The sequence below is a fragment of the Chaetodon auriga genome, chromosome 16, assembly GCF_051107435.1.
Source record: "Chaetodon auriga isolate fChaAug3 chromosome 16, fChaAug3.hap1, whole genome shotgun sequence".
NCBI lineage: Eukaryota > Metazoa > Chordata > Actinopteri > Chaetodontiformes > Chaetodontidae > Chaetodon > Chaetodon auriga.
This window is the reverse complement of record NC_135089.1, coordinates 18,271,266-18,284,098: the sequence shown is the minus strand read 5'-3', so window position 1 is coordinate 18,284,098 and position 12,833 is coordinate 18,271,266. Positions and strand designations below refer to the sequence as shown.

Genomic DNA, 12,833 nt, shown 5'->3' with positions numbered 1-12,833 from the left:
ACTAACATGAGAGATTTTTTCTTTTAAAGGGAGAAAATCTGTGCGACCGAGGCTGAGATATCCTGACTTTTAGTTCCTGGGATGAGTCAAACTACAATATACTGGATCCTACAGTCCCCATAATGCAAGTGGACAGCTTTAGACCCTTCCTGTCTGATGGTTAACACGAGTGTCCTTTAAATTCCTCACCTGCCGCCTATCTTCTCAAACACAGAGTATGCAGATTCTGACCTAATACCCACACTTGCAGGATTTCCAACTAGGCAAGTGCCCATTTGTGTGAATTATTACTGGTAATTGCAGGATTAGAAGTGTGGGTATGTAAATGGGCTTGTAGTCGCTGCCAAACCCAGATTAAAAAAAAAAAAAAAAAAACACCCTGATGATGTCATTGTGATGTCATCAGGGTGTTTTTTTGTTTTTGTTGTTATTGTTGTTAGCTTTTAAAAAGGAACATTCAGGGCTGTTTCGCAGTAGTGCCCCTTTAACAATAGTTGGCAGCATGATTTGAAAACATCCTCCATCCAAACACATCAGAAACAAACTCAAATGTTGTTGTTTTTTAATATAAATGGATAAAAAACAAATAAGCACTGCCAGTCTGTGACGTGCAGCAGGAGTGACTGTGGATCTGGAAGCATGGCTGCAGGCTGCTTTGGCTTTTACTCAGAAATTGTCCTGTTTTCTTTGGAAGAGGGCAGAATGTTGAGCTAAATCAAGGGTCAGACAGGACACAGTTTGAGTATGTGTTGCCCCTCTTTACTCCCCTCCCAAACATTTCACTCGCCAGTTAAACTCCATCTCCTCCTCCAGCCCTCCCACCTCCCCTCCTCCTCCCTCCCTCTCTCCCTGTAGCCCTCCTTCCTGTTGCCATCTATGCTTGGAGACGTTTTCAGAGCCTTTTATTCCTCTTCTCGCCATCTCTCTCTCCACTCTGTCACACCATCCCACAGTCCCTCCCATTGCCCCTTCAGTCGTTTCTCCCCAGCTTCTCTCCCCTTCTCTCCCCTCTCGCTGTGTCAAATGAACTTCCACTGAGGAGTGCTCCTCACGGGTCGCACCTCTGCAGGGTGGAGCTGCCTGACGCGACCCACAGCTGATGCATTTCACGGAGGGTGTGTGTGACTGCGTGTTTAGGAAATGAGGGGGGCGTGTGTTGAGTTGTGAAGACAGCAGTGCAACAGCTGGATCAGCAGTCCTCCCGTCCCTCCGTGCGGTGCCGCAGGTGAGTCCTCTTCTCATGTTTAGTCCAGAAATTTTTTGCTTCAGACTTTCAGGGATCCTGAAATGAACTCTAGACGCGGCAGATTTGAGCTGGCTTTTGGGAATAACACACACATACATGAAAATAATATCAGAAACTTTATAGCAGAGGTTGGGAAATGATATCTTCTTTCTTTGTGAAGTTCTAGGATTTGTTTTAGTGGCTGTGATCGACTTAAATGTTTAGTTGATTGCCTTCTTTTCCTGCTGTTTGAGTCTAACACATATGGATCAGATCTCTGCTTTAATGTGTTCCTCTGTAATCCATTGTCTGTTGCTTCAGATGGCTCTACACTGTGCGTGCTGATGTTTTTTCCTTTTTGATGAGCAGACTTCAGACTGATATTCAGGTATTTGTGTTGCAGCTCTGATGATGAGATGAATGAATGGCCATATCACTTTACTGCCTTGGCACATAGTTTGTGTTATCATTATATTAATTTTTGTGTTAACAGCCGACATCGGCCTCATACTGTGATCACTTTGTCTACGCTGGAATTGATTTGGCTAATTTAGAAAGCACTGAAAGTTGGCTTGTGTATGAGGTACAGTACATGTTGTATGTCTTAATGCCTAATCATGCTTCGGTTCACCAGGATGCTGCAAGGGGGGTCTTCACTTTAACTCAGTGGAGCAGTCAAATGTTCGTGATGCCTTCACTGTCCAGGTGTGGGTGGACTGTTTACTGTCTCCTTCTGCTCTGGGTGAGAACAGCAGGTAAAAACCTCATTAGAACTTGTTAACATTACACCCAAGTTTGTGACTTTTCCTCTGCTTCTAGCAGCAACACGTCAAAGGTCTTTATTTTAAGTGTCAGAGTGAAACTGAAAATTGTTACAGTGTCTTCTGGGAAATTTTCCATTCCCCTCCAGCAGGGATTTAAGGTCAGTATGCACGGCTAGACTGTGTGTTTTGTTAGTGTCACCCACACATCAGAGAGAGATACAGTGAAAGGAAGCAGAGCACAGGAGGAGAGTTTGGAGACCTGGCTCAGCAGACTGCAGTCATGGAGGCTTTGGACCAGCTTGCCTGCATGAAGAGGAAGCAGAGCTCTGATCTCACTCATAACTCATGTGATTTGTTATTTGACATAGAAGAACACTGTCGTACGCCTCCCTGCTGTTATGGTTTCATTTTTGTTACACTTCATAGTCAGTCATCTGCTGTTCCTCTTCAGCTGAGAGTGTGGAGATGCGATGCTCTGTGGTTGGTCCGGTGGGGGAGCAGCACCCTGTGCAGGGTCTGCTGGAGAGGTTTGAGGCTGGTCCGGGCTGCGCTGCGAGAGAGCGCGGGAACAAGGAGACTCATGTCATTGCAGTGGGGAGAGTGACAAACAGCCCCGGAAACAGGGTAAAGAGCTGTCAGTTTCCAAGCAGGTCAACACCCCAGACTGTAAGTCAGTGTGAGACTGCTGCTAAAAAACAAACAGAAGAGTCAAATTTGACTGTTTGTTGTTTTATTAAGTAATTGTTTAAATGTTTGCCTCTTCACCAAATCATTGGCAGTCAAAGGGAGAATCTTTATATTGCTTTTTTTTGTATCTTAATTTTAACTGACAACATTATTATGCATTGACTATTTTTGACTTGTCTGATAAACTTTTACTCAATTTTGTCAGTGTCAGACTCCATATAGGAGTTCTACTGTCTAAAATGCATCAGATTCTGTCTTCTGTTATACATAATGAACATGAAGTTAGAGCACTGTAATGACAGAGATCTGGCTTTGTGTCTGTGTGCAGGTGACGGTGCTGCTGAAGCCTTTGTCTCTGTCCGCCTCACCTCTCAGAGTCCTCCACCTGCTGCTCAGCTCCAAGCTTCCAGTCACCTGGTGGCTGGAGGCTGAGAGACTGCCCCCCAACCTCCCAGTGCTAGTGCAGGTCAGTCACAGTGTGCGTCACGAGTGTGTCACATCTGTGTGATACGACATCCTCAATACATAACAATAAGTTTCTACATTGCACCATTTTCTTTCCCCTGAAGTTTCCTTCTTTGTCTTTCTGCCCTTTCTGCCAGTTATCCTCAAACTCCAGCGTACAGTCCCGCAGCCTTCGTTTGCATGTCCAAACAGTGCGTTCACTCCCTTTTCATCCACGTGCGCTGCACCGCTGGGCTCTGAAACACCACGGCAACCTGTCCTCTCTGACACATACGACACATGGCAATCGAGTCTACGTCCCACTGGGAGAAGGTCAGCCACCAAGAAACCAAATATAATAGTGACGAAAAATCATATTAAATCATCATGATATCCATGGCAATTTGAAGTAGTGTGTGTGTGTGTGTGTGCGTGTGTGTGTGTGTGTGTGTGTGTGTGTGTGTGTGTGTGTGTGTGTGTGTGTGTGAAGCTTTCGCATTCCCTTTCAAAAAAACTAAAAACAAAACTTTCTTTGTCTCCATCTTACAGATCCAAACCTGCCTGCTGTGTGCCAGCTGCAGTCTATGTTCCTCTCTCACAACTACATGACCTCTGACCTGCAGCAACAGGAAGTGCAGGGCTGCGCCAACACACCAGCAGATGGGATCAGCCCTGAAATCCACGTGATCAAGCTCCATTCAGCGGGCTCAGGGCTCTGTGGGTGAGAACATGCAGCTTTGGAAAGTCCTGGCAAGAGTAGAGCATATATTCAAAGTTCAGTCTTCGTCTGTCTCTTTGTCTCCTTCAGGTATCTCCAAGTGGAGGTGATTGTCTCTCTTGTGCCCCTGGTGGCCAACTCAAAGACCCAGAAGATTGTGCTGATTCTCAGCAGTTCGGTGCCAGTCAACTGGGCCATTACGGCTCATGGTGTCCGGGGTCATATCTCTGTTCATGTAAGGGCGCCCTCTCTCTTTGCTTTTCCAGATACTGGTTGAAGAATTTGTAACTGAATTTGTCACCTGATTCATACGTCAAACAACTCCTGGAGAGTTTTTTTTAGGTACAGCAAGTTGATTCATCCCTCCTCATCCCTCCTCGTCCCTCCTCATCCCTCCTCATCACTCCTCAGCTCCACCTTGTTGTCTACATTTGAATTTTAAGGCTGCAGGAAGTTGTAACGTGTTGCATGTCTCGTTCTTGTCTTACACATCTTTTACTCGGCTGTACTTCCATTACATACAGTACATATTATCATGTCTATGTATCTGTCTTCTCTGTCTGTAGTCCTCCAACAGTGTATCCCCACCCGACCCACCTGAGCCTGACCTGACCCTGTCCAGCACACTTAACTCTGACCTGTCCACCATATCTGACCTTCTTGTGTGGGTCAGTGAGAGCGGCTACACCAAGGTGACCTCATACACTGAGGCTGACCTAGCCAATCGCTTTGTGATCCAGCTGGCTGGGGGCGGGACAGGTCAGGACCCCTGTGTGTCTCTTGTTTCCAATACTGTGTGAGTGACCTGAACATTTCAGCTCTATTTTGTGATCCGCTCTAGTTATTCTCTCATTTCCTTTACATCCAGGAGAATTATTCGCTTAGTCCTCGGTGTCCCTTTTAAAATGGAGAATGAGAAATGAAAGCCATCAATGTATATATGTTGATGTGTAAGTGTGAGTATTTAATGTTTCCGCATGGCCGTCTCTGTGTCTCCTCTCTGTCTGCACTACAGACGGGCCCGCAGTGATCAATCCTCTGGTTGTGAAGCCTCCCTGGGCTGAGGAGCGCAGGCTGAGGCAGTGGCTGAATGGTGGAGGCAGAGCAGGAGCAGGCCGAGAGAGTTTCACAGTGCAGTGTGATGACGGGCGCCTCAGCGTGACCGTGGACCAACACATCCTGCAGGTCTTCATACCTCAGTATTAGATGCAGCGTTAGATGTAAACAGTTCATAAAGAAAGAAGGTCGCTACCACAACTTAATAAATCCACTGGCTTCACAAAGACCAGGATAGCAGCTGCTTGTACTGCTGTAGCATCAACTTCAGATTAGGAAGGTATGTTTATTTAAAGCAAAACTTAACTATAATCAATAAAATACAGTATACTAAACTTTCTTTAAAATCTTGTAACACCATATTAAAAGCTGCTCCTATCAATCCTTTTTTAAATTACCTGTTGATCACATGATATGTAATATAAGAACGATTAACCCACAGAGAATCATCACCCAACTTTTTCCCCTCAGCTCTACGCTGGATTTTAGTGTCTTTTAACTTATTATTTGGGTTTTATGCCCTGAAACTTGACTGTTTTGGTTCACTTTCTACACTCTCATCAAGCTTGGTTTCCAGGAAAAACCTCTGATAAGCCCACTGCATATTAGTCGCTCTGCTCTTAACAGCAGACACACAAAGTTAGCTTGTGGCTGGTGAACATAGTGGAGCATTTAGCAGCTTGAGTCAAATATTTCCCTCAGGAGTTTCAGTGGAGATCAAAATCTGGGCTGGTGAATATTGCACCCGATTCATCAGGTGGCCAGAAACACAACTCCAAATGAGAGTGTGTCTGCTAGATATGTAAATAGGCAACTGTATATGCTGATAATATTACAAGATTGTGTTACAGCTTGTTGTATTGACCCCTAATGGCCAAAAACTATATTTATGATGGCTGCAGAAATAGCAATGAGGATGTAATTAAGTATTCATCTTGAGAGTTTGGTGGTCTCACGTCAATTCTCTCCTTCAGAGCTTGTCTGGCCCAGTGGCTGCCGTGACTCTACGAGACGTGGCGTGCCAGGCTCAGTCCAATGGGAGCCATTTCCTGTTGGTGTTCCCAGTCATTTCCTGTGGGACTGAGGGTCTGCTCCTGGGACAGCCCAGAAGGGTTCAGTACAAAAACATGGTAAGATGAGAAATTTGGACAGAAAGGGATTAGAGATACAGAAAATGATTGTAGCTTTAATTCTTTGGAGTCTATTAAACTCTATGTTGTGTATTTTACAGAATTCTATTCAATTTGTTTAATTCACTCCAAGCTAATCTATAAAAAATTTCATATTATCTTCTTCCTGTGTCATTCAACTTTGATAGAATTGTGGGAGATTTTAAAAGCTTATGTTATCAGAAGGAGGCAGAGAAAATTAGAGAGGTGGTTTGAGAAGTCAGACAGCAGAAACAGAATGAGTGAAGCTTTTAGAGCACAGAAGGGAAACGTTTGAGTTGAAAATCAGATCAAAGATGATCAGGCAGTGGTGAAAACGAAAAACAAAGCACGTAATGGACGCTTGAAACTGTGGTAAGTGGAAGTTGTCCCCGGTGAGAATCGTGACCCAGGTCACCATGATCTGAACAGCGCTGAGTCAAGGCCTAAAAATGGGATGCGGCACACGGGCAAATTAAGCGAGAGAAAATGTCACTTCAATGGCAGGAAATTGGAATAAAGGATGACCTAAAGTAATTTCAGAGAAGTGGCAAAGTGACAAACAGCAGAGGCAGGAGGTCTATGTGTTAAAACACTGAAGGAAAAATCTATAATGTGTAAAAATAATCAGGTTTTATATCACATATTAATAACTGCCAACATGAATGAAACATGACATAAACATTAAACATGAATAACTGTTAGAATCCAAACAGGATGAAATAAAAGCATGGAACAATATGAACATCTGAAGTCACAATTATCCTCAGCAAAATAATTATGTTACCAAGCTAGACAGCATGTTCAAATCATCATCCTGATAATAGAAATCAACTTATCTTGAGTGTTTCTTATTTGATCTGCAATAAAATCTGTTAGCAGAGTTAGCAGAGGATAGAAAACATCTAATTTTGAATATGTTTGGTTTCATGTGATTGCCAAGGTTAATATGGATGAGCAGAGTGGAGTTGAGTGTGCAGAATAACATGATATCAGATTTATTGTTGTTGGAGGACATCCAGCACTAAATCTTGTCAAGGCAGTTACTGAGAGTGATGAGATGGCTATAAACTCTAGGAGTACAAACATCTGGGTGTCATCAGCATAAAAATGAACATTTATATTATTTGGGAGTGATGTCCACTAGAGGAAGCACGTAAACAGAAACCAACAGTGGACCTAAAACTGATCAACATGAGAGTGTACCCTGTACTGTTCAGGCTGAGAACAGATGTCAAAAACTGGGCTTACATTGATGCAGTGAGTTATCCCATACATCCCATACCATCCTGTCTCCCTCTCCTGCGTCCTCTCTGTCCAGGTGTTATTGTGGAGAGACAAGCCTCAGACCATTCCTGCACTCAATGAGACAGGAAAGAAGTCCAAATCTCCACTCGGCATACATGTAAGTTATCTGTGTATACGTGTGCGTCTGTGTGTACGTCTACCACCATAAATCCTCATTATTCCCCCCGTTTCTCCTGTTTCTCCCCTCAGTTCAGCTGTTTGGCTGCAGTCCCCACCCTCTCCAGCCCTGCAGACGCTGGTGATGTTGATGTAAACACTCCTCAGGCAGGCCTGGTCCCATGGGCACCGGAGGGTCCAGGGCCTGACCCAGGACTGAGCCACCTACCGACACCCAGACGCAGATCTGGTCCTGCTCTAATTTTGAAGCTTTTTGTCACTGAGAGCTATGAGCAGGAACGGATTGGCCCCTGTGTCATAATTGCTGACCACCGTGTCTTTGTTGAGGTCTGTGTGTGTTGCATATATACTGCACTTATTTGCCATTTCGCCTTTTCAGCACCAAAACCAATTCTTCAAAGCCAAGGACTTCATTGGCATTGATTTTCTGTTATTCTAAACTTTAACAAGCATCTTGATCACTGCAAATTATGTGGATGAGGTACTCGGACTCACTCATTTATTTAAGTAACAGAATAAAAACTGACAAAAAACTAACTTCATGGTGCATCATTACATTGGTTTGATTCTCTTCATATCATACATCTTGTCCAAACACGTAACTACAACCAGTGTCCTTCATCAGTGTTTTGTTCTGTCGTATTGCAGATTTCAGCCAATGGGCCCTTCATAGATGTCGTGGAGGTGAACTCATGTGTGGTCTCCCCTCTGTCAGACCCAAAAAAGTCTCGTTTCTGGACTGTCATAAGGGATGGCTGCTCCTCAGACCCCTCACTGACGCTCAATGCAAAAGATGAAGAGGAAGAGGAACACACCAAAGGGGATGGTGAGGTGGAAGAGGAGAAGGGAGACTTGGAAGGCCTGGAAAAAAGCAGAACACATGACAGAGATGGAGAAGTCTCACTCCGATACAAAGCTGAAAAAAGAGGGGGGGACACACGAGCAAGGATGGAAAAGAGCAGCACAAGTGTGAGGGCGGAGGAGGAGATAAAACCTTTGAGATTTAGTTTCATCCTGCGGCCAGTTTATAATGACTCTATGCAGTTCCTCCACTGCAGCCTCCGCCTGTGTGTCTCTGACTCGACAAGAGGGGAACCCATGAAGGAAGCAGTGAAGAACGACTGTCAGGGCGGGACACATATCCCTCCACTCGTGTCCAGATCACCCAGACATCAGGTACAGCAACAATTAACACAGCTACATCTCATAGCACCAAACTCGTGGTAGGGACAAAGCATTAGCTACATGAAGCTAACAGGCTATGAGCTGTAGCCTTATACATTCACATGTCAGTGGTATCAGTCTTCGTATTAAACTCTCAGCAAGAATGCAAATAAGCATATATGCTAAAAATGATAAAATATTGCTTTCATGCAACTTTGACTCAAACAGCAAAATGTTTATGTGAATTATAGGACTGTAGTTAAGTTTTTAACCTGCCCACTTACAGTAGTAGTGAATCACAGTTTGTGCTTTGTAACACTCTCACGTGCTTCTTCTACTATCACAGCACTGCAAGGTTGTAACAGTATTCCTTCTCCTGTATTCACCTGTTAGTGTGAGACCAGAAACCTGTCCAGGCCCATGGTGGTCACCCAGCCTATTAGTTCACTGGCACCTAAAATGAGGAGGCCCCCTGCTGGCCAAAGAACTAAGAGACTGAGTCTCTCCCCAGCGGCCAGTCCAAACCCAGAGCACGGCAGTGAGTATTCTTCAATGTTACTGTGCAGCTGTTTAACATATTGTCACACCCCCTCATGAACACTCTGTCTCTAGGCTCTGTGGTGCAGACCGGACCAGTGATGGGAATTATCTTTGCTGCCTTTGGGATGGGTGTCTGTCTGATGGGGGGGCTGTGGTGCATCTATTGTTATACAGGTAATGAGATCAGCTTCCTTTCAGCACTGAAAAGTTACAGTTCCAAATACATTATCATCCAAAATCCAAAGTCACACCATTGAATGAACACCACCTTTGACATGTGAGCTGGACAAAACTAATTTTTTGGCATCAGATCCATTAACATCTATTTTGCTGCCATCACTCACTGATTAATGTGACACAAGTAATTCAGCACAAAGCCAGTTCATGACAGCTTTTGCATTTGCTATTTTAACAGGACAATTTAGGTTTGAGGAGATTTTTGATGATTTTTTTGGCTACTAAATTTGGCAAAATTTGAATTCATTCAGCACTTTGATCAATGACCAAATGCCTGCAAAACAAATGACATTCTCAACAGCCTCAGTTTTGTGTTCTGTGGTAATTAGCAAATGTTAGCTTGCTGAACATGTTAAACATTATACTTGCTAAATATTAGCATGTCATGATTCTGGTGCAGCATTTAGCTGAGAGCACCAATGTGCCTATATCACCTCACAGAGCTGCCACAGGCATGGCTGGGGACTCTTAGTAACTCTCCAAAGTATGTCTTTAAAGGCAGCTGTCTAGTTGTCAGGATGTCTATGGGATGGAGCAGAAAATGAAAGCAGGGAGCTACACAAACCATTTACTTACATATTCATAAAGTCATAAGAAATATATCTCACATTAAATATTGAAGGACCAGTGTGTAGGATTTAGTTGCATCTAGTGGTGAGGTGAATCCCTCACCTCACCGTCCCCTGCGGTGGCTATGAAAAATGCAAAAGGTAGTTCTAGAGTTTCTGCTCTAATAGGAAAACAGTTACAAATCCCCATAATTAAGTTCTGTGTCAGGTAAGTATCAAAGTTAACTATTCTTTATAGTTGATAGTGTGGTTGTGTGGAGACATTATAAAGGGACTATTTAAATGTATATTTGAAGGGACACGCCTCACATCTCTTGGAGAAGGTCACGTAACAGACCAGACACATGGAGTCCACAACATCTGGAATCCACCTTCACTGCCGGAACAGTCCTCCAGCTCCGTGTAGAGGTAAGATCTGGTGAGGACGGCCATTCCAAGGACCAGTGTGTGGGTTTTGGTGGGATCTAGTGGTGAGGTTACAGGTTTCAACCAACTGAATACCCCCTGCCTCATCCCTACCTACAGTGAGGGAGAACCCACAGTGGCCACAAAACTCCCAAAAAATGAAAGGCACTCTCGAGCCGGTGCTTGGTTTGTCCGTTGTGGTTCCACTGTAGAAACATGGCAGTGCAACACGGCAGACTCCATGGGAAAGCACCCGCTCCCTCTGTAGATATAAGGAGCTCGTTCTTGGGTAATAACAACAGAACGCAATTCTTATTTTCAGGTGATTCTTAACTAATGGAAACATAATTAGGATTATCAGATTTCATTTCTGCCATATTCTGCCAATAGATGGCCCTAAATCTACACACTGGACATTTAAATTGACATCAATTTATACAACATACCTATTGTTATGTAGCATATACAGCCTTCCTCATTTCTCAGCAGCTTTACTATTCAATTTCAAATGCTACCAGTTCTTTTAGCAAAAACAGAGTCACTTCTGTTCAATAAAATGCCAACAACACACATCATATCATATTGGTCATTGCCACTCAGTATCTGTCACAAAATCCTCTTTGTTCAAATGAAAAACATTTTTACAAGCTTACAGGACAAAACTGCACAGGTTACTCCTGCTGGGCGGCACAGAGTGAACCTAATGTCAAAGCGATGCGTTTAAAATAAACTAGTGGTTAGAAACACCAGCAGTTCCAGAAAATATATCAGCATCAGGCGAGCACCTGCAGATTTCAACTGTGATATGCCAGACATGTCTGAACAGTTTAATTCTTTTATCTCTTTCTCAGGATTTCCTCCCTGCAAATCTGTCAGAGGAGAACTGGGACAGAGGTTGTAACAACTTCTGTGTGTGTGTGTGTGTGTGTGTGTGTGTGTGTGTGTGTGTGTGTGTGTGTGTGTGTGTGCGTGAGTGAGCACAGCTGCCAGTGTGTGTGGGCAAGGCCTGTTTGTGCATTTCTCCTCATGCAATCATCGCTGTGCAGCAGAGATGCGAGAGGACTGAAACCATGCGAATACAGTCGCACTTACTGATGTTTGATTCAAAGTGAAACGTTTGTTTGATTGCTGCAAGCCATTTTACAGCAAGTCATTTCAAAACTGGCAGCCACTTGTCACCTGAAGAGATGTGGATTCAACAGGATCTAAACTTGTTGGAGTGACTCAAACAGAAACCACGTCACTGTCGTCGTCTTTCAAGACGGAACACAAGGTCAAAGATAAATTGAGTGGTTATTGGAGGTGCCTGTTTGAAGAGTCAGTGTTTTACAGAGTCATTTCCACTATTTGTATTGTAACTGTGATTCAGCTGGATATCAACACTGCATTTATCTGTATGTGAGTCTTTTGTGTTTATGTGGCAAGAGCTAAAAGTCATGCTGACCTGCTGTGTCACTCAAATCACACGGAACACAAATAAAGCAAGGGAAGTTGATGTGTTGTGAATAAGTATCCAGTAAAATATGTTAATATATTTGTTTAAAGCATTAATAAATGACCCTTGGCAGCATAAGGACGGCTGAGCAAGGTGTGAACACGATATAATGTTAATGTTGCTCATGTGTTGGCAAGTTGTTGCCTATTTACACACATTTATTAATCAGAATCTGCAAGTAACTATCAAAATTGTACTTATGCACAGTACTTAAATGTGTTTACTTTACTCCACTGTTAGTGACTCACCAGCTGTGTCTGCCTGCTGTTTGGTGCTGGGCAGGTCCACTGCAGTGGCTTTTTAGAGCTTTTTTGCTCAAAATGTGCCTGTTGAGTCATGAGTGAACCAAAACATTAAAATCACATCCACAAAACCAAAACTCTTGGCTGAAAGATGCTCAAATGCTAACATCTACTGCATGTGTTTTAAGTAATTTCAAAACAGACACACGTGCACATGCAGGAGTCAAAGTGTCATCCTGAATGATGAATATGTCATCATCTGTGATCTCTGTCAGATGCCCACCTGTAATGGATTAAGGACGGCTGCTTCATTCAGTAATGGAGGAGTCACACACACATGCGCATGAACACAGACTACAATCACATTCTCCCAGCTTTCTGAGGGATATTGTTCCTGAAAATTACACAACGTGATTGGATGATGTTACTCAAAGAACACTGTTGCCTGGCACATCCTGGAGAAAATAACACAATCATGAGTGATGAATGAGTTTTGGCAGTGAGTTTCCTCATCATGGCTTTCAGGCCTGCAAGCCTATCACAAATCCACAATACACACATGAGGTTTTTAAGTTCAACAACACAAACCAAGAGGATTTTTTTAAGCAATCAGCCAAGATTTATTGAAATTTACCTTCAATATTGCAATATTTTTCTGTTTTTACATTTACAAGTGCTTGCAAATTATTTACAAATACCATTTCACCCAGTTTG

The 12,833-nt window shown here is 43.4% G+C and overlaps 1 protein-coding gene across 1 annotated transcript; it reads left to right on the top strand.

The window, feature by feature from the left end:
• Nucleotides 1-439: 439 nt before the first annotated feature.
• Nucleotides 440-12,831, top strand: engl (endoglin, like). Its single transcript, XM_076753295.1, has 18 exons — nt 440-1,225; nt 1,547-1,613; nt 1,860-1,980; nt 2,441-2,613; nt 3,005-3,142; nt 3,279-3,453; nt 3,670-3,841; nt 3,929-4,073; nt 4,405-4,597; nt 4,854-5,023; nt 5,869-6,024; nt 7,364-7,447; nt 7,540-7,794; nt 8,116-8,643; nt 9,025-9,169; nt 9,244-9,345; nt 10,274-10,385; nt 11,234-12,831. The coding sequence occupies exons 2-17, from the start codon at nt 1,587-1,589 to the stop codon at nt 10,381-10,383; spliced, it is 2,694 nt and encodes an 897-aa protein (XP_076609410.1). The 5' UTR covers nt 440-1,225; nt 1,547-1,586; the 3' UTR covers nt 10,384-10,385; nt 11,234-12,831.
• The last annotated feature ends 2 nt before the right edge of the window (nt 12,832-12,833 follow it).